Here is a 24585-nt window from a genome sequence, read left to right as displayed (position 1 = left end):
CACTGTGGACTCCACAGATCACTTTCCACCATCTTGAAGATGGGGAAAATAACCTACTGGGGCCAGGGTCATGCCCACCCCCCACGTGATGTGAGCATGTAGAGGGTGTAGTCACTCTAAAGTTAGGTAGCCCATTGACTACTATCTGGCACTCCCTTTAACACCCCTAAATTGAGTATTTAGGTGGCACCCCTGAGCATTGAATTTCAGATTCAACATACACAAGAATACCAAGGACAAAAAAGAGCATCTGACCCCGAAAACAGAGAGCCTGGACTGAATTTTGGCACAAACCCCTGCCTGCAGCAAAAGACTCGACAATCGCGAAACACTGTCTCATCCTTCTGCTGAGAAATCTCTACAGACCCCAAGGGCCCTCCAGCACTTTGCCAAATTGCCTAAGAACTCCATTGGAGTAGAGGAGCTACTCCCCTGCATCACAGGCACCAAAACACAGAGGCCGAACTCTCGACTTGCAGCTTTCCGGCCCCGCCAACACTGCCCCTGCCCAGGAGAAGGTACTGTAGCTCTGAATTACAAACTCTACCTACTCACCAAGTTTGGGGGCACCAGGATCTTTTGGTGCCAAGTACCGGAAGCCCGGCAACCCAAGTCCGACTATAAGAGTCCAAGCCAGACTCCAACTAACTGAAGACCAAGCACTCGTCAAGGGACGTCAGTAGCATGAGACGACTCGCTGAGTGTCCCAGCCACCCTCTGAGGTGTTTGCCTCTGACCGCCAGGTGCACTTTGCGCACCAGAGCTTGGATCACCTATTTGCTCTGCACCCAGCCCCACTGTCTGGAAAATCTCTGAAACCATTGTGCTCCCATGGTCACCAGGCCCTTGGGAACTCTGCACTCGTTTGAGAGCCCTGGGACGTGCCCACAAGTCCTCCTGTGCAGCCTGTTTTTAGGTGGCCCCCATTTTTCGTAGCACACTACTTACTCTCCAAGCCGAATCCATGACGCTCCAAGAAACTGCTGGTCAAACTTTGGACCCTGGCTCTCTAACATTCGAATTTCCGAAGGTGAACCCCTAAGCCCTACTGCACTGTGATCTATTGCATTCAGTTTTTCTCCATAAGATACGATTGTGCTTAATTATGCACAACTGTATATTGCTTGTACTTACCTTGCTTATTGCTGAAACATATTACATTCTATAACTAAGTGAAGTTCTTGGTTCAAAATATATATAAAAAGATGTGCTATTTTTCTATAAAATCAGTCAACTTCATTCTTGAGTGTGTGTTCCATTTATTGCCTCTGTGAGTACACCAGATGCTTAGCACTACATCCGATAAGCCTAACTGCTCACCCACACTACCACATAATAGAGCGTTAGTATTATCCCCTTTTGCCTCTGTAAACAAATAAGGGTCTCTCCTACCTCTCTGCACAATGTACCCCATTGTGGCACACTATATAGAGAAGTGGCTTTCCTACAATCTCATATCTGAAATCCTGTATTATCATAAAAAGGGGATGGCAGGAGTTCAAGGTATAGTTCGCTCAATAAACTATAACTGGTTAATTTGAGTGTTTTATGTATTTAAAACATGACATGACTGACATTTTCAACTAACTATAATGTAATTTTAACCTTTTTTTTCAATGAATTAAAAAAACATTTTGTTTTACGTACAATGAGATCCAATTAGCATACCTAATCTCCAGGGATGGCCAACTTCCTGCAGTGTGCAGCGTGGGGCTGGCTACAGCGACTGTCCACCCAACCCACATCGGCAGCCAACACCCCAAACCCTGGCATGCATGTCCTTCGCCCCCCTCCAAATAATAATTTCCTTTTCCCCCGAATTGTTTGGGTCCTCCAGAAAAACATGGGGTCTGTGCTGGATCCCATGGGACCGTTAAGAATTCTCCCCAATTATTTTAACATTTTGGCCCCTGGGAATCTCCCTGGGAACCCGACACACGAGCTAAGAGTTCTGGGTCTGCCCACCCTACCCCCTTCTATTTGCTTTTAAAAATGTGTTCAGGAGTCGAGGACCAAGTCCCCAAGTCCTGTAACAGCGGCCACAACATTTTTCTCCATGCTGTGGAAGCCAGTCACATTGCTTGGTCCCTTGGGACTCCCACGGACCTAACCAAACAGAATTCATTTTTGTTGCTTTTTATCACAAGAGTCCTGTGGCAACAGATATCTATAGATTTTTAACCTTAACATCTCTAAAACGGTCGAAGGGACTTACACCAAGTCTCCCCGAGCCCCCCCCTCTTCAATGTTTACATGGCCCTACTCACAGCCATTGTCAGGGACCACAGACTCAACATCGTCTCCTATGCGACGACACCCAGCTGATCCTTTCCCTCACCAATGAGCCCACAATCTCCAGAAACAACTTCCACAACGGGAGGAAGGCCGTCGCCACCTGGATGAGACAGCCGCCTCAAACACACCTCGGACTAGACCAAAGTCCACATCCTGGGACCCAACACCTCTGCTTGGGAAGACTCTTGCTAGCCCGCCGCATTAGGAACGTTCCACGGACCACACACGAAACGTCAGCATCATACTGAACTCCTTGCTTTCTATGAACCGCCAGATCAACGCCGTCTCCTCATCATGCTTCTGCACTCTTTGCCTGCTTCGAAAGACCTTCAGATGGATCCCCACTGAGGTCAGAAAGACGGTGACCCATGCACTCATCAATATCAGACTCGACTATGGCAACGCATTCTATGCAGGCTTCACCCAGAAACTCCTCAAGAAACTACAAAACGTTCAAAACGCCACAGCCAGACTGGCCCTTAACATTCCCTGCCACAGCCACATCTCCGAACACCTGCGAGAACTCCACTGGCTCCCAGTCAACAATAAAGTCCCTTCAAGCTCCACATACACACCTACAAAACCCTCCAAGACACCGGACCAGCATACCTCAACCACTGCCTCATATTCCACGTACCCATCAGACACCTCTGATCCGCCCAACTGGCCCTTGCCACAGTCCCTCTGATCTGCAATACCAGGACCGGAAGAAGATCCCCCCTCCCCCCCCCCCCCTCCCACATCTTTTTCTCGGCTCCCCTCTTGATGGATCACCACAAAACTTTCCAGAAAGTAGCTGAAGTGGATGAACTTTTTGGGGGAAATTGTAAAGATTCAGCAAACGGCACCAAAATGATTAGCGAAACAAAAAATGATCTCACTATGGAAAGACTGGCCCCAATAGAGCTACACAGTGGCTACCACCACTGTGTAATAGCTAAATGTATAGCATGGCAGTGAATATAAATGTAGTAGAATAATCCATACTATTTAGATATTTAACAGAGCTGTGCACAGATAAAATTCCAGATCAGTACATGAAATTTGCATAAGAAAATGATTGTTTAAAGTCTCACAGATTGCAAGTTACAATTAATTTATATGTGGAAAACAATTTTATCTGATTGCACAAAGCTAACACTTTGCATCCTGGTTTAGGTAAAAATAAGTTTAAAAAAAGAAAAACACATAAATACAGACGTTTGCAAGCTGTTTTTCTTTGATTTGAAGAAGGTACTCGAGTCACAAGATGTGGTGTGGCTCCTCCTCTCAGAGTACATTGCTCATGAGCACCAACTCAATGTTAAGTTGTTTTCCGCAAAGCAGTTGAGAGGCTTTATGTTGTGTGAAAGAAAAATCTGGTGCGTTAGCACAATGTGTAATATGGGGAGGTGGGGGCATGTGAATTTTCAGCACTATACGCTACTAACATTTGCCAACAAGGTAGGAGCTTTTCCTGTTCGTAGCAAATTGCTGTAGATAGACATGCTTACCACAGACTGTATAGAAATCTCCTCAAGGCCACTGTGGCTAGGGCATGGATGATCCAGGTGCGTGGAACAATATACTTAACAGTGCTTGGCCAAATAAAGCTTGCTGAAGGGCCAAGATACCCACACAATAATGCTTAGTAAAAGTGTGTGGGGTTTTCCAGGGGGTCTGCTTTCCAAATATCTGCTATGGGAATGTGAACCTTAGGAGTGTAGTGGAGGAATCGCTTTGCCCTGAGGTAGCAAATGTGAATACATTTGACAACACACCTGGCTAAACCAGCTTTGGAGATAGGCTGCCCTAAGTGAGGTTTAGTAATCAACACAAACAGCTGGTTTGACTTGCGGAATGATTTGGTCCTGCCTATGTAGTACATGCAGGACCTTTTAAATCTACGAAGTGCAATGCTCTTTCAGCTACCGAATCGGGCTGTGGAAAGAGCACTGGAAGTTCTAACATTAGGTGAAGATGAAAGGCTAACACCACTTTAAGAAGGAGCTTAGGGATGGTTCTAAGAAACATCCTATCCCTGTGGACTAGCATTAAAGGATCCTGAATTGTAATAGCTTGCAGCACACTATTCTTCTTAGGTCAGGTAATGGCTACTAGGAAGGCTACCTTTCAGGAAAGAAACTGCAGATGCTAGGCCCATACATCTGGGAAGGACTGCGTTGAGGTACCAGACTAGAGCTGGATACTCTGAAGGAGTGGAGGGCGGGGGGGGGGGGGAATGACCCTTTTTAGTCCCTTCATATATGCTTTCACCACTGACATCCTGAATAAGGATGTGTGTTGCCTATTCTGCATGTATGCTGCAACTGCAGTTAGGTGGAGGCGAATGGATATGTAGGCCAAGCCCGCCTTCCATACGTGGAGAAGGTAGGTGACAATGTTCTGCACCATAGGGATTAAAAGATCAGATTTGTTGGAAATGTAGTAATAAACAAATATCTTCCATTTTGCTCCATAGCAGGCGTGAATTGTAGACTGCCTGGCCTCTTGGAGGATGGACATACATTCTTGTGGGAGGCAGAGGTATCGGAACTCTAGGACCACTGCTGCCAAATCGCAATATTGAGCTATCCTGGCTGAATCTGGAAGCCTGTTCTGCCCTGAGGGTGAGGCCTCTATTGTGGGCTAATGGATATCTCCAGAAGACAAAGGCTGCCTGGAACAGGTTGGAGCCACTAAGATAAGAGTTACAAGTGGCTTAACTGGCTAAGATGGCAGTGGGAAATAAACAAGCTCTGCCACAAGTGCCTATAATAATCCCGCAACATCCCTTTATGCTGTCTCCCCTCCCTGCTTTTGCTTCTAAAACTCTGGAGAGCTGACTTGGAATTCTTCGCAACGTGAATTAGAGAGAGACCATTGGAGGAGAACGGTGGCCTGGCCGGCATAGACAGGTGGCCACAGTAAGAGACATGGAGGTGGCCTCGGCCTGGAGTAGGTAGTGAGGAACTGGTGACGGTCTGTAGACAGAGGGGAAGCTATCAGATGAGACCTGAATCAGATCGTTTGGGGTACAGAGCATGAAATGGACCGAAACCCTGGGCCAGGGAACACAGTGGTTGTTTGGCCCAAAACTGCTGTATCAGTCCTTGGGAGCGCCCAGATGCGTGCAGTGCTGACACGAGGCCCGGTGCTCAGCTGAAGGAGAAAGAAAACCTATAAGAGAAGGAGCTATCTTCTCCCTCCTTAACTGACTACATCCAACTTTGTATGGTGGCATCCAAAAGACAGGAGAGGCAGTGAAGAGCCGCAGCTCAATATCCCCGCAGACAGATGGCAAGTTGGCAAGGAGGGGGGGGGTTGCGAGTGGTACCCGAGAGACATCAGCTGGATGGCCCGCGTGCGCAGTCTAACTGCCCTTTGGTAACCATCTGCGGGAGCAAAGTAGAAGCCCCAGCCACATGGCCTACAGCTAAAGGCGGGAGATGAGGGGCACCAGCACTCCTCTTGAGACAAACTGGCGATGCATCATGATGCAGCACTGTCGTGGAGGCCTGCAATACTATCCTAGCCCCCAATCCAAAGAAGGCCTCACAGGTTAAAGTTGAGGTCGCTCTAAAAACTGGTCAGACACCCTCATGGGTGCTATGACAAGCCCAGTTTGTGGCCTGGGTGTCGTCTGACTGCTTGAGCTGTCTGTTTGGATGGGAGGGCTGGTGGGTTGGCCTCACCTTTTATAACAGAGGATTCGTCTTGATGATGCTGGTTATATTCCTTCCCATTTGGCTGACAGAACGCTTCTCCCGTTAAAACTGCGCGTCACATCATGGTGAAAGACAAGCAAAACCCAGTTGGAAAAGAGTCCCCTTTAGATAATTTTGTGCACTAAAATGGAACCAATCCATGTCAAAAATTATCATTTGGAGAGGAGTCTTCAGACCCCATGATGGCTGAGCCAGTCACGGTCAACACTGCTACGATTCTTCAACCCATCATAATGTCTAAAGAAACACAGGAATCAAAAATCGAGGCTGTGGGTTTGGATGTCATGCTGCTGAGACAGGGCCTGAGGCGGGCAGTGGACAGTATAACAGAGGCCGAGACTGTTATTTCGAACCTGGAGGACACTATAAAAAGGCTACATACAGTTAATAGATTAATGACAACATCCACGGAACTGGTGGCGCGGCAGAAGGAGGAAAGATGGGCCCACAGAAACAATTTACGCTTGGTGGGGTTCCCAGTGAAATGAAATGAAAAGGAAGGTTTATATAGCGCAACTGTCACTCCTAACGGAGCCTCCTGGCGCTGCAGATAACTAGACTAACTGTTGCTGTACAAACTAAATCAAGGCCAGAGGGCAGGCATCTGTGAGGCCAAAGATCCAGGTCTTAAGGGCTCGTCTGAACAGATCTTCACGTTGAATTGCCCTCAGTTCCTTTGGCAGATTATTCCATGCTTTTGCTCCCAGTATCGTGGCTGATTTCCCTCCTTTTGATGACAATTTAAACCTACCTATTGCCAAAAGATTAGCAGAGCTTGATCGTAATGTCCTGGTAGTGGCGTAAGGTTTAAATCTGACGGAGAGATAAGCAAGGCCGACTCCCCTTACAGCTCTAAAAGTTGTCAGAAGTAGTTTGAAGAGGATTCTTTTAGGAATTGAGAGCCAATGCAGGGTCTTCAATGCAGCCGAAGCAGATGATTTACGGGGGAGTCCCAAAGCCAATCTAGCAGCTGCATGCTGGACTACCTGAAGCCGTCTCAGGGAGGATTTATTCGTCCCAACAAGAAGGCTGTTGCAGTAGTCCAGCCGAGACAGTATGAGAGCTACTGTCACCGTTTTCCTTGCTGCTGATGGAATGAGATTGAAGAACTTTTTCAGTGTACGGATGTAACTGAAACAGAGCCCCGTTAATTTTAAGACATGGGGCTTAAATGAAAGGGAGGAGTCAAACAGTACCCCCAGATTTTTAGCAACCTCAACCGTTGAGGGGGGGGCTGCAATATCATCTGGCCACCAATCTTTGGGTTGAAACATATTGTTTTTACCAATGGGAAGAATCTCTGTTTTATCGGTGTTGCAGCAGAGATGGTTGTTAGTCATCCATTTAATGATCGCTGAGAAGCAAGCTTTGAAATTCTCTTCTGCTGTTGTTGATCTATCTTCCAGAGACAGAATGAGTTGGGTATCGTCAGCTTAAGATGTGGTCTCAATTCCAAAAGACGAGATTAATGAGATCAGTGGAGCCATATATATGTTAAACAACAGGGGACTGATAGAGGCCCCCTGTGGGACACCCGTGGAGACAGTGCGTTCAGATGACACACAAGAACCCAAGGAGACGACCTGTTTCCTGTTAGACAGGAATGATGTGATCCATGCCAATGCCAGATTTGTTATGCCACATGATCTTAATCTGGCTACCAAGATGTTATGGGAAATGGTATCAAACGCGGCAGACAAATCCAAAAGAATCAAGACTGCCTTCCTGCCACTGTCCATGATGAATTTTAGGGTGTCAGATATCTCAAGTAAGGCTGACTCTGTCGAATGTTTTGGACGAAAACCCGACTGTCGAGAATGAAGGATAGATGCAGACTCAGTGAAGCTGACAAGTTGTTGATATACTACTTTCTCAGTGATTTTACCCAAAATAGGTAGGAGAGATATAGGCCTATAGTTGGATAAGATTGAGGACTCTACATTCTGTTTCTTTTTTAACGGTTTTACAATGGCAAATTTCCAGTCCTTGGGAACAATACCCAAAGTGAGAGAGGAGTTCACTATACCATTAATAACTGGATTAACCACATCGATGATATGATGTAAAAAAGTTGGAGGACATACGTCCAATGGTGAACCAGATTTACAGGCTAAGATGGCCTCTTTCATTTGGGCTAATGTGGCAGCTTGAAATGATTGCAAAACAGGAGGGTTAGAGCCAAGATCTAATGCTCTTTCGTCAGTGAAATCTTCCGGTATAAAAGTCCTAAAATTCCTTTGAATATTTTTAACTTTGTCATCAAAATAGCATGCAATTTCATTACAAAGTGCCACAGACAAAGGTATGGTGGTGTGCAGGGCCTTAGGATCAGTAAAAGATTTTACAATTTTGAATATTTCTTTTTGGTTGTTCTTGGCTATAATAATTTGATTGCAAAAGTATTCCCTTTTTGCGATTTTAGTAGCCAGCTTATATTTCTTCCTGAAAGCTTTGAAAGTGTGCAGGTTAGATGTTTCGTATCCCCTTCTCCACTTACGCTCAAGCTGCTTACTATGTAAGTGAAGATCCACTAGATCCTTGGAGAACCAAGGATCATTGTGGATTTTCCTTTTAGAAATTCTAGTACCTCTTCTAGGGGGTTCCAGTTTATTCCCTATGGATGTGATCCAGTTAAACAATCTAACTGAGTCCTCTTCTGGTTCCCCAATGAGTGCAGGTACAGTGTCTTGAGCCGTAGCTATCAGGAGGGGATTAGAGGCTAATGAGAGCCATTTCCGCTTGAAAACATTAGTGGGGTCACTGTCACTTATACCTGTACTAACTTTTTGGGGAATTAAGAAGGAAAAGGGAATAAAACTGTGGTCCAACCAAACCTGTGGCAGTGAGTTACTAGTCTGTAAGGACTTTAAGTTGGTACAAACGGTGTCAAGCGTATGCCCTCCACAGTGAGATGGACCTTGAACCATCTGTTTAAGTCCCAAAATAGAAATAATTTCTAGAGAAGATGACACTCCCGGGCTATTCTCACATTCCAGGTGAAGATTAACATCCCCAAGAAGAGTGAAGTTCGAGTAACTAAGCACTGCCTCACTGAGGGCATCTCCCAGGGATTCTAAAAAAATGTTGCTGTTACCTGGAGGCCGATACAGCAATACCCCAGAAAAGGAAATGGAGTTATGCATGGTACAACAAAAGCCCATATTTTCTGCTCCTTTAAGACCTTGGAGGGTAAAGGTCTTCACCTGCATAGTCTCCCTATGTATGATGGCAACTCCCCCTCCCCTGCCATCCTCTCTATCTTGCCTGCACAGGGTAAAATTTGGCGGCAGAGCAACCACTATGTCCGGATTGCAGTCTTCCCTCAACCAAGTTTCGGTGATAAATAAGAGGTCCAGCTTATTCTCAACAATCAACTCATTAATATCCAGGGCATGCTTACTTAAAGATCGAGCATTTATTAAGCCCCCAAGGATGGGTACCGAATGACTGCCTGTGGTATCCAAGTCAGTCATTATATGGTGATCAATGACATTTATTTGGGTCTGGCATTTCAAGCAACTTATCGGACCAATAACGCTATTGACCTCTAACGAATGACCGCATTGTTTACCTGTATTCAGTTCCTTCAGATGACAAGTGGTCATGGTCTGGTTTGAGGGGCAACAAGCAGCATGGCTGGCGCTGGACGCGCAACGGTCGCGGACGGGCGCAGACGGGCTTGCCCTGGGCGTGCCTTCGGCGCGCCGCCGGCGCGACCGCTGCGCGCGTCCGCTGCGCGTCAGTGCCATAGCCTGCATAAGTACTGTGCAGGAGAGAGTAGGTCCGTAGACTAGACCGTCTCTCTTTCAAGATGGCGGTTCGAAAATGTCACACAGGAAGTGGGAACAAGTGTGTAGCGTAAATTCTCCCTCCACACAACCAGCACCAGCTGTGGTGGACCAGGGAGTAAACGCGGAAAGCAAGATTACACAAAGGTAAATTTCAAGCAATACACGATGCGTTCCCTGCAGAGTAATGTAACACAAATTTTTATGTCAGATTAAAATTAAGAACTACAAAGCGCCGCAAAGCAAAGTAAATACAGTGATTTAAAAAGGGGTTTCTAAGCACAAAAGCGAGCCTTAATCTTTGTTACAGCATTCACAACAAGACAAGTTATCAAGTGCGCGTCAGCGCCATAGCCAGCTTAAGTACTGTGCAGGAGAGAGTAGGTCCGTAGACAAGACCGTCACTCTTTCAAGATGGCGGTTCGAAAATGTCAAACAGGAAGTGGGAACAAGCGTGTAGCGTAAATTCTCCCTCCACACAACCAGCACCAGCTGTGGTGGACCAGGGAGTAAACGCGGAAAGCAAGATTACACAAAGGTAAATTTCAAGCAATACACGATGCGTTCCCTGCAAAGTAATGTAACACAAATTTTTATGAGAGATTAAAATTAAGAACTACAAAGCGCCGCAAAGCAAAGTAAATACAGTGATTTAAAAAGGGGTTTTTAAGCACAAAAGTGAGCCTTAATCTTTGTTACAGCATTCACAACAAGACAAGTTATCAACAAATGCTTTGCTACAGCAATTTTACATACTAGAAATCATATAACCAATTCACAAAAGTGAACTGTGAAGGGACCTTCCCCGAAAAATTCTTCGACCAGTGGCTAAGATCGCTAATATCTCAAGAAAAGATCTCAAATTGCTTCATCATTGAACGTGTGCATAGGGCACTGACACAAAAAATCAGCCCCAGGTGCTCCAGCCCACCCAGTGACTGCCCATTTCCTCAATTATGGCGACAGGAAGAAATCATTTACTTCAACCACAATCATGAATAATTAGTTTATGAACCCCACATAATCATGATTTTCCCCAGACTACACAAGGTTAGTACAACAACAACGAAGGTCATTCATCAAAGTCAAGAGGAAATCGAGATCACTGAACATTTGAGACATATTATTCTGCCCAGCTAAATTTAACGTTCTTTACCAGACCTATGCACTTTTGTTTTAGACTCCTTAGCTGGCTTGAGGGAGGGCTGAAGAGAGAAAGACTATCAGACCGCATGGACAATTACCATTCACAGACCCCTTGTGATCGGGTGCTGGACCTTGATCACCGTAGAAGACCCAACAACGTTCAAGGAACAGAAACCAGTCCCAATCCAAGATATGGAAATCCTCAATCTCTGCTGCTAAAAAACACTGGGTAGAACATGAGATATCGGAAAGCGACAAAAGGATTCAAACAGAAAGGAGTAGTACCACTCTATTATCAGACTTACCCTTTATAAAACTCCACAAATTTCACTGTTGAAGTGGCTCTCCGAGGGGAATGAATCAATCGACTGCTCATTTTACATCCATAATAGTCATGAATTTATGTGGTCAACTGTTTAAGAAGGAAAGTAGACGACAACAGGGGCACAGTGGTTGGCTTTTTGGATTGACCCCCCACCCCGCCCCATGAAGGGGATATTCCTTATCACTGGTTTTGTTCATTAGAGGTTCTTTCATGGTATTTTTGAGATGTGAATCACTGAGAGGAGTGAATTTGGCTGTCCTGTTAGCGCTGTTCTCCTTTCCGTCTATCTTGCGACAGATGCTTCAGGTTTACAAAATATAGGGGTGGGAAAGGGTGGGGGGGCTTTGCTTCAGGTTCTACAGTCTGTTCCATCTTTAGCCATTACAGCATCTCCACTGATTATGTACCACAGTCCGCATCAGAATGCACACAAGGTGCCCCAGGAGGGCCATCTTAGTTTTAAATCTGACGAGAATCAGACGCATATATTGATGTGGAACGTTAATGGTCGATAAAATGAAAAGGGGGTCAATCCTCAAAACGGCCAAGTGGCTTTATAATGACATACTTTTCTTACAAGAGACCCATTTGGTGAAAAACAAATGTCCGTTCTTGACACAAGGGGGTTTCATACAGGTATTCCGCTTGGGGTTTGTGGGTGGATCCCAAGAGACAGCCATCCGTGGTTAATTATTATTATTTTTTTAAAGTATGTGGACTATAATACCTAAGTGCCGGTGCTCAGAATTAAGTGCTAATGCCGAGCAACGGCCAATACCAGCACAAATTAAACCCTGACAACCATACTCATTCAGAACATACATTTTAAGCCACATTTTAAGCCACAGCAGATTAGTCATGATGAACTGGGTAGATATGTCGCAATGTAGGATCTGTTAACAGGGAAACCATTGTCCCTGATCAGTATATATGCCCCACCAACAGTGACAGCTGCCTTTTTAGTAGTCATTACACGCCTACTGGAGCGATTCTCTTAGAGGCCAGTGATACTGAGAGGAGATTGGAATGAGGTGATTGACAAATCTAGAGATAGGTCGAGAGACACTAGCGGCCCCATGAGACAGACCTCACTAAGGGTGCAATTTATAGAGGCTCTCTAGGATTGGTGGATGTCTGTCGGGTTTTCATCCTCGCCAGCGCAGTATCACATATTCTTCTGGGGCATATAAAACTATCTCCCGCCTCGACAACTTCCTGCTTCCCAAGACAGATGTACTGGATTGCCAGGGCATATATTATAGCGTGTGGCCTTTTGAACCACTCATCGGTTGAGTTAGTTATGCTTTTGTACGGTCACACAATGTCCTGAGCTTAACTGGTGTCTGGGGGCGTGGTCCTTGTGAAATGAGTGCTGAAGAGTGTACATAGGCCAGGCAATCGATAATTTCTTTGCTGTGAACAGAGGAACAGTTGTTTCTCCTGGAGTCCATTGGGAGGAATTTAAATCCACATTATGTGCAAACAATGAATAAACAGAGACAACAAGACATAATAAAACTGGAATCCTTGATTCTTAACCTGGAATTCCATTGCATGTGCTCTCCAGTATCCAGGAGACTCAATGACCTACTAAGCACTAAGACATTGCTACAACAGCTTCTACAAGATGAGGCGTAAAGGCTGTGGATTACGTTACCAATGGGGGAGGGTGGAGGACGCTAGTTGGTCACTGCACCACCTCTGCCGGAATTTGCGACACCATACCTCTATTACCTATCTCTCAGAAGAGGATGGTTGGGTGATTACAGGAGACAGGGATGTGGCCTGCAGAAATTATTGTAGACATAGACATTAATAAGTACACATTTTCATCTGGGTATACTAGTGACTAAAACGGTTATAGCACAGAAATTCCCCCTTACATAGGGGGTTGAACTAAGCAGAAAACCTGCCGCCAAGTCATAGTTTCCCTGAAGTACTTGTGAAGTGATAAGTTGTGTGCCTTTGTATCCATGGCATGTACTTGTTAGGCTCTGGCTAGATCCCAGCCAAGATGATAGTTGAACAAAAGAAGAGCTAATAACCCTTTAAATCAGGATGGTATTTTAGACCCGGTTGGAAGCAAAAATGAGAAAACCCCCTCGCTGCTTGCAGGTTCTTGCTCATTTCAGAATACAGGCAACCTGCAGGCGTTGCTGAATTATGTCCAAGTATCTAAAAATGCAACCAAGATAAAGGATAAATTCAGCATGTTTCCTGCCAAGAAATAGCTGCCAGAACCGGGTTCTGGCAGGCTCCACCTACTTTCCAGCACTGTACAAAGTGGTTGAGCAAATACAATATTAATGAAGATATGAGCACCTAAAATAAACATGATAAGGTCCCACATGAAATGGCCTGGCCAAAGCCCCCTTTAAAGCAGGTTTCTGTCTATCTGTGCCCCAAGAGTGGTTTCACAAATTGACCAATTACTGCTCAACTTGTTTTAAACAAAAAAATCACAGCAGCCCCTTTTTGTATTAGGAGTCCACAATTGTCAGCCAATGGCCTAGTGCCTCCATGAATTCGTCTCTTGCTTTAGGCTTTGTGAATCCCTCAGAGTATTCGCTATACCAGCCCCACGCAAGGTTGGAATCCAAGCTACGCCAAGAAACATCCCCTTCACCTCCCTTGCTTTGCCTTGCTGACAGGACATTGTACTATCAGGGGCATGCATGCTCTAAAACAAAGATAACTTTGTTTGCCCTTTTAAGAATTATCAAACATCAGCATCTTATTATGGTTACATTTCGGCATTGCTAAAATAAATAAATAAATAAATAAATAAATAAAAGGAAAGAGGATACAATTTTGCACAAGTGACATTGGTGGGAAGTCCAATGCATGAGCAGATGAAATACAGCAATACTACTGGATTCAGTGCTTTTCATCGTTCAACAATGTAGGACCTTTCAAAGCTCTATAATCCCTACTAGTCCGCACATCCACCATTGTCTGGATTAATTAAGCAATTAGCTAAGTGAGGTCTTATGCATATAAGGGCTGGCGATCAATCTTGTTGTGCTCAATTGTGCTGACTGGAAGTTCTGAAGATGAGGGGAAGTGGGCAGTAGTTGTACATTAATACACTATGTTCTCTTCGGTTGAAATTTAGAAGCCATGGAGAGTTTGGTTGAATAGAGCTGTGTGTTTGAATACATCGAGTGTATGCTGAATGAGGACGCTTCTGTAGCAGAGACTAAACAATGACCCCCATTAACTACTTCTGGGATTGACTGAAGAAACAAATCCACTCTTGATAGACTTTGGATTCAGCATGACTGAATGCACAGCTGACCGTAAGAAAGACACTGTCCTGCTACATTAGTAAAGATGGAGGTCCCACAATATAGGTCGTGATTGACTAGTCCATGATGAAGTTGGAAGGGTGACAGAGGTCAGTCTGAAGTACAATTTTCAGATCAGTTTCTTGGTTCATATATTTTTGACCCAACACTGAGCACCGTCAGTGAAATGAGGGGGTTCAAACAGTCTCGTTACCACAAGTTTCCCAAAAACATTCAAGGAAATGCTCACCTTTTAACAAGGGTCTGTATGTGAGTACTTGTGTCAGCGTGTGAATGAAGAACTGTTCACTGCATTCCAGAGGAACAGAGCTCCTGTATTTCGTCACCTCAAAAGCACATAGCCTGTAGATGGACAAAAACAAATAATTAGTTAATAAGGATTGAGCGGTGACATAGAACAAGAGGGGATGTGGGCACGAGGACTATAGAACGGATAGGTGCGACAGCACCTAAGAATACTGGAGTAAGAGATAGCATTCCCCATGCTAGTAGAAATATAGCTCAACAAGTTAATGACACTAGTGTAATGACATACAACTTAGAGGTCAGAGGTTTGAATCCCACAGGAGCCCAGCTTTGCTTTTTAAACTTCAAAGTAGTAAGTACACTGGTTAATAAGAAACAATATAAAATTCCTCAGAGTCTCCGTTAAAACGCTGTATTAAAGCCATACAACGTGTAGTAATGTAAATATTGTACAATTCCACCAGATCCGCCTACTTTAAAAAATTCAAAAAAGTTCACTGATGGTAATTCTGCATGAAGAAAACAGCAAACAAAATTGGTCAGTTAAGACTCCTAAAAAAGGACCAGGTAATCACACCAATTAAATGAAAAATTAGCATCAGTAAACTGGCTATAATCATTGCTGTTATTCAAGTTGCAATACAAAGAGTTCAAATAATTTACGTGTAAAGAACACCTGATTTAAACACATCTACTACCGTACATGTTAATAGGTGTTACAAATGAAGATACATGATTTGAACCATGTAAAATACCATGTGCGATTGCTTTAAAACAAGTAAATACAAGTAGTGCAGGAGGTGTGGAATACCTCCAAGATTGCGATAAAACGTTAACAATAAATGTATGTAGCACCGGCCGCAGGTACATCAGCGGGGTGAGTCTGCCATAGAGCGGCACTTAGGTTAATGGTTTTGTTGCGGTATGGTGGGGGGAGGGTTATTGTGTGTGGGGGTGAAATGGGTATTGCACTAGATTGCATTTATTGGAATTGTTACTAGCTGCCTGGGGTAGCAGTTTGTTCATTTCTGCTATAAGAACTGTTGTATTCTCTGTGAGCTGCTGGTATTCTTCGATTGTTGGGGTACAAAATGTGAACGTGATGTCTTCCAAATGACTTTTGGTACTATTTCCAACACGCTGACTACTGGTGCTCATATGTGATACTCAATAAAAAATAAAAAGATTTTTAAAAAAAACCAATAAATGAATGTAGTTGTTATTGCTATTGATCATATTAGTGATTTTCTTTCTTCCTTTGAAAACTGCTTACTAGTTATGTCTCATATTTAATGCATAAATGTAATATTTGTATAGCGCAAACATAAACAAAAGGCAGTGGAGAGTGGTACAGTGCCTAAGGCAACCAAGCAGTCAATGGGCGATTACAGTAGCTGGGATCTGATAGTGAAGGTGGACTGCTACTTTGCCATTAAGTAGTATTTTCTCAAAGAGGTGCATCTCCAGCGGTTTCCCAAATTGAAGCATGGAAGTCATATGTCCTCTATCACCCTGGCTCATCCATACATACGTGTACTGCCAAGTAATCCATTGAGATGCCCAGCTCCCTGGCTCTTGGTGCTAGGATTCCAGGTTCACTGTGATCAGAGGAACATTCAGATGAATGGTCTGGTAGGCTCACATTCACATGACGCAGGTCACTGTAAACTACAGAGTGCTGCCACCCTGTGCTGCCACCTGTGAAACCCATAACCTGGGCAGTGGTCCTTCAGTCAGTAGTTGGACCCACGTTGTGTTCCCTCCATGTTTAGGACTAGTCCAAAACATATTGTAGTTCACGGCAGGCCTAGGCCTTTTCCCATACACTAGATAGTGAAGAACATCGGTTATAGAAGAGATGTGCTCTAGCGGTGAAGTTGCCTACTTTGGAGGCAGATGACAAAAGTAACCTGTACCTCCCATAGAGCCCAAATACTATGTTTCTAAGCAAATCACTTACAGACTGATCAAACTTTTTTCTGTCCGACTGCTGCAATAGGTTTAATATACTCCTCAGCTTTCATGAGTAAGACCTACTTTCTTACAGAGAAAAACATGCTGAATTTGTTTATTTTTCTCAACCTCTGTTCTATTGACAGCAATAATGGGAGCACTTCATAACAGGCAGAATTGTAGCAGTAGTAAGTAAAAAAAAATATATAGGCAAGTATATTCTGCCTAGAGGCTCTTACAGCTGGGAGTGGCTGAGACATTACTCTACGAGTCTTGGGACTCAATCACACAAGAGCCAGATGTGTGCGTTGCAGTTGATTCTACTCACACCGGACCTTTTGGGGTAAATTACGTCATCTGTGACATTTCTGTTTAAACATCAAGAACACCATCTATAATCTGAAATAGGCATTGTTTATCTCAATCTTTGCCTGAGTCAACGAAGAAGGTCCTGGAATTCTTCACATCTCATATGTTGCTCAAATTCTAAATTGATATTTTGAGGTGTAGTTTTGGAATTCTTTTAGGAAAGTATGCTAACCTATCATAGATTAGAACCCCAAATGCTTGCATCATTCCTGAGGACCGACCCACTATCCTCATTGAAGTGGCACCCTGGAAGATCTCATTGTACTTAGGTAGTAACAATACTTTAATTGCTGGTGTGTGTTAGTATCGCCCGATACCCAAGTCATTATTTTTTTTTATGTCAAGGGCAACAATTTTTTGCTTTTATTGCGTCCACTGGACAAGTAGGCTCATCCCAGAATACCCAGTACAAATATTTTGGCTTCCAGTTTACAGTGTCACAGTAGGGATCTGTTAAAGAGGATTGTCTACCATTAAGGCAAAATGTATCTGTATTATCTATAGGGTGTTAACCTGTGTATACGATTCATTAGCTTTTACTATTAGAGTGAACACTCTAATGAAATGCACTGAGATGCAAGCTCAGCTTGCATTAATGACACTGGTTCCAGTATAAAAACAAACACATTTGAAAAATATTAACAATTGAGGCCATCTATATTGCTCTGTGATTACATGTATATACATGCAGAATCACCAAAACAGGAGTGGTGGTTGTTTGCTTTCAAAATAAAATGTACACAATACAAAATGCAATTTGAAAAACTAACATTTTAGAATACCTATCCTACAACTTTAAATACCATTTCTCAGCTTCAAACAGCGTTTCGTGGAATGAAATGTGCTTGATACATGTTATTATTTAGAAAAAAGATTAATTAGCAAATCAATGTACACTCATTTCATAAAGTAAAACGAGTATGATATACGCTAATATTTAGAAAAAGATTTAAAGATTTGAGAATCAGTGTAAAATCATTATGGGCAGAGTCTTAAAGAAAGTCATAAAAGTGCACAGAATGTACATGTTTAAAGTGACCTAAATTTACGACTTCCAGAAATTCACAAATGTTTACATAAGTAGGCCTGGAAACCGTTCTTCAGGTAACCATTTATGAATTCCATTTGCGACTGATCAAACACACAAACATATATTCGCTCATGCAAAAATCTGCAGAGCGACTGTAAATTCCCTTCCCCTAAACCAACTTCTTTTCACACCCTTGAAAAAGGTTTACACCTGCCATTGTCAACAGTAAGTTTCCAGCCTTTTCCAGAGTGGGAAGACAGTAGAGATGAGTTGATCAATAACCTCACACATATACGTTTTTGGGTATACACGGGCTTTGCAAGGCATTCAAAACAAGGAACTACCCTTCCCGCCTGCAGAATTGAGCAATAGTAGTAAAATCAAAATTCAGAATCGAACCCAAACCAGATACAAAATGGGCCCGGGCTTATCCACCTCACTGCATGGCACCAACAGGACAAGTAGATTCATGAAGAATCCCTTCCCTTGGACAAGTAGATATTTTATCAAATGTTACACCACTGAATTAGACCATCCCCCGCTGTTTAGTACAGACTGAAAGACAACCAAATGGATGAGACCAAATAATCTAGCAACTAAGCAAACTGGCTCTAAACGTGCTACAGGCCTAGTTTTCAGGCGTTCTACTGCTACCATCTTTCTAGCCTTGAATGGGAACATTGCTATTATGTTTTCAGAGCACTTAATTGCAACTCTCACTGTACTGAAACGAGGCGAGCAATATCATTCAGAGTTATAGATGGGTAAAGAATGGGGATGTTTTTCACAAAGGAGTTCTGAGTGACATCGAATAGACAACAAGAGCGAGGCTCGAGTTGTCTATGATGTCAATCAGAACCCCAAGCTGAAAAACAGCCCGGTAACCACATTTTTACCCATCTAGAACTTTAGGCTATGTATTGCCCGAAAAACATCTGCCCCTGTTTTTAACAGCTACACGGGGCAGAGGAGTAATGGGGAGCCATACAAATGAAGGCCTCTCCTCTGTGTCGGAAATTAAAAACAATACATGGCCTCCAGCGAGCACCCCACCACTGACTGTGCCTTCCCTTCACTTTCCTCCAGAAGCTCTGCTCTCTGCTTTTCAACACCACTCTGATAGGCTCCCTGAGACCCCTACAAGACCAGCCTGGAACTCCATTATCAGAAGGCAACAGTGGTTTAGAAGTTCTGTTACCCACCACTGCTATGTAATTGAAGCGAATGACTGGATCGACAATCCACTCATTCTCTTTAATGGTGATCTATGAGCGCTATGCATAACCATTCTTTTTTTGCTAAACAGATTTGATTGATTCTTGCACAGAGAGAAACATTAACAATAGGACACACAAGCAGCTTGTTTGAGAAAGGTACACAGCGTTCACTTGAGGCATTGGCATCCCGTTGATACAGTACAATAGTATAATGCAACAACATCAGCATCAGCATTCCAGTGGTTAGTCGGGACCATAGGCCAATTGGCCCGGCCATTTCACCCAAATTCACCCATGCTTAACCGTTTTTTCCTGTTGTGCACACCAGTCCACCCCCGGGTGCCACTGTGAAAGGGTGGGAGGAGTAGTGGACTTCCAGCGAGTGGCAATGTTGCGTTTGGTGACCATAAGGGCGGTCCTAAGAAGGACCGATCAGCCCTCGTGTCCCAGAGCCTTCAACGACACCCAGCAGAAGCATTGAAGGGGAGAGGGGGACTCCCCACCCCGGCACCTCAGTCACCTCTCCCACCACCGCAGTCCAGAACAGTTGAATCCCGGGGCATAGGCAGACCATGTGATAGAAATTGATGCGGTCACCACAGCGAGGGCAAGTAGGCTCATTTAGTAACAATTCTATTCACCAGGTCGATACATGCTACAAATAAAGAGAAGTTAAGCACATTCTTATTTCTTTAATTGATTCCATGTTGTGCCCGTATTCTGCAATGTCACAAGTTTACATAAGATTTTAGTATTTCATTTACAAACTGGGGAAAGGATTGTTGGAGATTTTTGTGCTTTTATTCTGGTGTGAAATCCATTCATGAAGGGCTGCGTGGGATGACCTGAGATCAATTCTCCTGGAGAGTGTTATTTCAAATTAAGACCCAGGAGGGAGGTGCATTCTTACCAGTGCTCTGCCATCTGAAGCCTCTCTCTCTCAGCCTGCTTTCCTTCAGTGATGGCATCAAGGACCCCTGAGGTAGGGAAAAAAGAGAAGCTTGGACTCATACAGTGAGCAGGACCTCAACAGGCAACACACAACTGAGGAACAGCCAAAGACACCATGGCAGTGTTCCATGATGCACACAAATAAGCCAAATTAAAATAGAGTGATGCAATCCAATTTTGTGATCACCGCCTCATTAATGTAAAGGCGCACAGCATGCCAATGCTTCTCTGGCTGGAAAGTTGTGATATTGCGGCACCAGTGTTTTAGACCAATCTTCGTTTCCCTGCCCACCCCCAAAACTGCTCCCTATTTGCTTAGCACTGCCCCAGTGCTTGGTTGGTTCTGGATTGGTCCTGCATGGTGTATATACCCGGGTTCCTTTATAAGCACCCAGAGTAGAAGTAAACTGACCACACACTTAAGAGCTGTGACCCAAAACAAGATAAGACCACCTCTCGCCTCACTCGTGCATGATATCAAAACACTTCCCACACAGGCTTACAATACACAACATACACAACACACTTCCAACCACACACCGAACAGTGTAACTTCCTAGCCGTTTGGCCACAGCTTCAGAGGCCCACATAAGAGGAGTAAGTATTAAATAAATACTACAATACAATACAATGAATGGAGGAGCTTCTTCAGGAACACTCCTGGGACTCACTCATTGATATCCCACCATCAACAAGAGGACTCATTACTACACCACAAGGTGTTCTGCTGTTAAAAAGAACTCATTTTCTAATTCTTAGTTTCAGACTAAAGGAGACTTAGAAGGAGCTTACATTTTAACGTAAAATACGTGAGAAGAGTAAAGGGCTGTGAGCTGGAATTGTGTGGAACTGGCAAAAATAAGATTTATGTTCTGTTGAGTAAATAAAGCTATTTATTACTGCCATACCAGCAAAGTGAAAGAAGCGTCCTTACAAAAGGAGCAGTCAGCAATACCTTTGACTTCCACGGGTCTACACGTGGACAATCAAAGAATGTTTATTACCATTTTTTATCTTCTAGTCATTACTGAATTAACAATGTAACTGCTACCGAGCACCTGTCCCCAAATATCCATTACCACACTCACACCACTCCCGGGGCTACCGCACACCTGTCCCCTCATGTCCATTAGCACATTCACACCCTCACAGCTCCGGGCGCCTCCAACACCTGTCCCCTCATGTCCATTACCACAGTCACCGTCTCACCGCTCCCGGGGCTACCGCACACCTGTCCCCTCATGTCCACTAGCACATTCACACCCTCACCGCTCCGGGTGCCTTCAACACCTGTCCCCTCATGTCCATTAGCACATTCACACCCTCACCGCTCCGGGCGCCTCCAACATATGTCCCCTCATGTCCATTACCACATTCACACCCTCACCGCTCCAGGCGCTTCTAACACCTATCCCCTCAGGTCCATTACCACAGTCAACGTCTCACCGCTCCCGGGGCTACCAAACACATGTCCCCTCATGTCCATTACCACATTCACACCATCACCGCTCCCGTGGCTACCGCACACCTGTCCCCTCATGTCCATTAGCACATTCACACCCTCACCGCTCCGGGCGCCTCCAACACCTGTCCCCTCATGTCCATTACCACAGTCACCGTCTCACCGCTCCCGGGGCTACCAAACACCTGTCCCCTCATGTCCATTACCACATTCACACCATCACCGCTCCCGTGGCTACCGCACACCTGTCCCCTCATGTCCATTAGCACATTCACACCCTCACCGCTCCGGGCACCTCCAACACCTGTCCCCTCATGTCCATTACCACATTCACACCCTCACCGCTGCAGGCACCTCTAACACCTATCCCCTCAGGTCCATTACCACATTCACCGTCTCACCGCTCCCGGGGCTACCAAACACCTGTTCCCTCATGTCCATTACCACATTCACACTCTCACCGTTCCCGGGGCTACCAAACACCTGTCCCCTCATGTCCATTACCACATTTACACTCTCACCGCTCTGGCGCTACCAACACCGGTCTCCTCATGTCCATTACCACATTCACACTCTTACCGCTCACCGGGCTACTGCACACCTGTCTCCTCATGTCCATTACCACATTCACACTCTTACCGCTCACCGGGCTACTGCACACCTGTCTCCTCATGTCCATTACCGCATTCATACCCTCACCGCTGCGGGCGCCTCCAATACCTGTCCCCTCATGTCCATTACCACATTCACACTCTCACCAGTCCGGGCGCCTCCAACACCTGTCCCCTCAAGTCCATTACCACAGTCACCGTCTCACTGCTCCCGGGGCTACCAAACACCTGTTCCCTCATGTCCATTACCACATTTACACTCTCGCGCTCCGGCGCTATCAACACCAGTCTCCTCATGTCCATTACCACATTCACACTCTCACCGCTCCCCGGGCTACTGCACACCTGTCCCCTCATGTCCATTACCGCATTCACACCCTCACAGCTCTGGGCGCCTCCAACACAAGTCCCCTCATGTCCATTACCACATTTACACTCTCATCGCTCCGGCACTACCAACACCGGTCTACTCATGTCCATTACCACATTCACACTCTCACCGCTCTCTGGGCTACTGCACACCTGTCCCCTCATGTCCATTACCGCATTCACACCCTCACCGCTCCGGGCGCCTCCAACACCTGTCCCCTCATGTCCATTACTACATTTACACTCTCACCGCTCCGGGGCTACCAACACTGGTCTCCTCATGTCCATTACCACATTCACACTCTCACTGCTCCTGGAGCTAGTGTACCCCTGTCCCCTCATGTCCATTACCGCATTCGGAGTCTCACCGCTCCCAGGGCTACCAAACACATGTCCATTACCGCATTCACACTCTCACTGCTTCGGGCGCCTCCAACACCTGTCCCCTCATGTCCATGACCACATTCACCCTCTCACCGCTCCTGGGGCTACTGCACGCCTGTCCCCTCATGTCCATTACCGCATTCAGAGTCTCACTGCTCCCGGGGCTACCAAACACCTGTCCCCTCATGTCCATTATCACATTCACAGTCTCACCGCTCCCGCGGCTACCGAACACCTGTTCCCTCATGTCCATTACCACATTCACACTTTCACCGCTCCCGCGGCTGCCAAACACCTGTCCCCTTATGTCCATTACCGCATTCAGAGTCTCACCGCTCCCAGGGCTACCAAACACATTTCCATTACCGCATTCACACTCTCACTGCTCCGGGCACCTCCAACACCTGTCCCCTCATGTCCATGACCACATTCACACTTTCACCGCTCCTGGGGCTACCGAACGCCTGTCCCCTCATGTCGATTACCGCATTCAGAGTCTCACTGCTCCCGGGGCTATCAAACACCTGTCCCCTCGTGTCCATTATCACATTCACACTCTCACCGCTCCCGCAGCTACCAAACACCTGACCCCTCATGTCCATTACCACATTTACACTCTCACCGCTCCGGGCGCTAGCAACACCTGTCCCCTAATTGTCCACTACCACAGTCACCGTCTCACTGCTACCGGTGCTACCAAACACCTGTCCTCTCATGTCCATTACCACATTTACACTCTCACCGCTCCGGGCGCTACCAACACCTGTTCCCTCATGTCCATTACCACATTCACACTCTCACCACTCCTGGGGCTACCGCACACCTGTCCCCTCATGTCCATTACCGCAATCACAGTCTCACCGCTCCCGGGGCTACCAAACACCTGTCCCCTCATGTCCATTACCAGTGTCACCGTCTCATCTTCCCCGGGGCTACCAAACACCTGTCCCCTCATGTCCATTACCGCATTCACTTTCACCGCTCCTGAAGCTACCAAAACACCTGTACCCTCATGTCCATTACCACATTCACATACTCACTGCTCCCGGGGCTACACAACACCTGTCCACTTATGTCCATTACCACAGTCACCGTCTCACCGCTCCCGGGGCTACCAAACACCTGTCCCCTCATGCCTATTACCACATTCACACTCTCACTGCTCCCAGGGCTCCCAAACACTTGTCCCCTTATGTCCATAGCCACAGTCACCGTCTCTCTGCTCCCTGGGCTACCAAACACCTCTCCCCTCATGTCAATTACAGCATTCACACTCTCACCGCTCCCGCGGCTAACGAACACCTGTCCCCTCATGTACATTACCACATTCACACTCTCACCACTCCCGGGGCTACCAAACACCTGTCAACTCATGTCCATTACCACATTCAGAGAATCATCGCTCCCGGGACTACCAAACACCT

The 24585-nt window shown here is 45.5% G+C and overlaps 1 protein-coding gene across 4 annotated transcripts in view; it reads right to left on the bottom strand.

Moving 5' to 3' along the window:
* The window catches only part of FANCA (FA complementation group A), a 1007136-nt gene that overhangs the window by 802501 nt on the left and 180050 nt on the right, over positions 1-24585 (bottom strand). For all 4 annotated transcript variants that reach the window (XM_085637706.1, XM_085637704.1, XM_085637705.1 and 1 more), the window contains exons 10-11: positions 20295-20361; positions 14799-14911 (exon numbers count right to left, since the gene is read on the bottom strand). In XM_085637706.1, coding sequence (XP_085493832.1) covers positions 14799-14911; positions 20295-20361 — 180 coding nt within the window. The remainder of the gene's footprint in view (positions 1-14798; positions 14912-20294; positions 20362-24585) is intronic.

The sequence above is a fragment of the Triturus cristatus genome, chromosome 12, assembly GCF_964204655.1.
Source record: "Triturus cristatus chromosome 12, aTriCri1.1, whole genome shotgun sequence".
Taxonomy (NCBI): domain Eukaryota; kingdom Metazoa; phylum Chordata; class Amphibia; order Caudata; family Salamandridae; genus Triturus; species Triturus cristatus.
The sequence above is the reverse complement of the archived record's forward strand: the minus strand, read 5'-3'. Positions and strand labels throughout refer to the sequence as shown.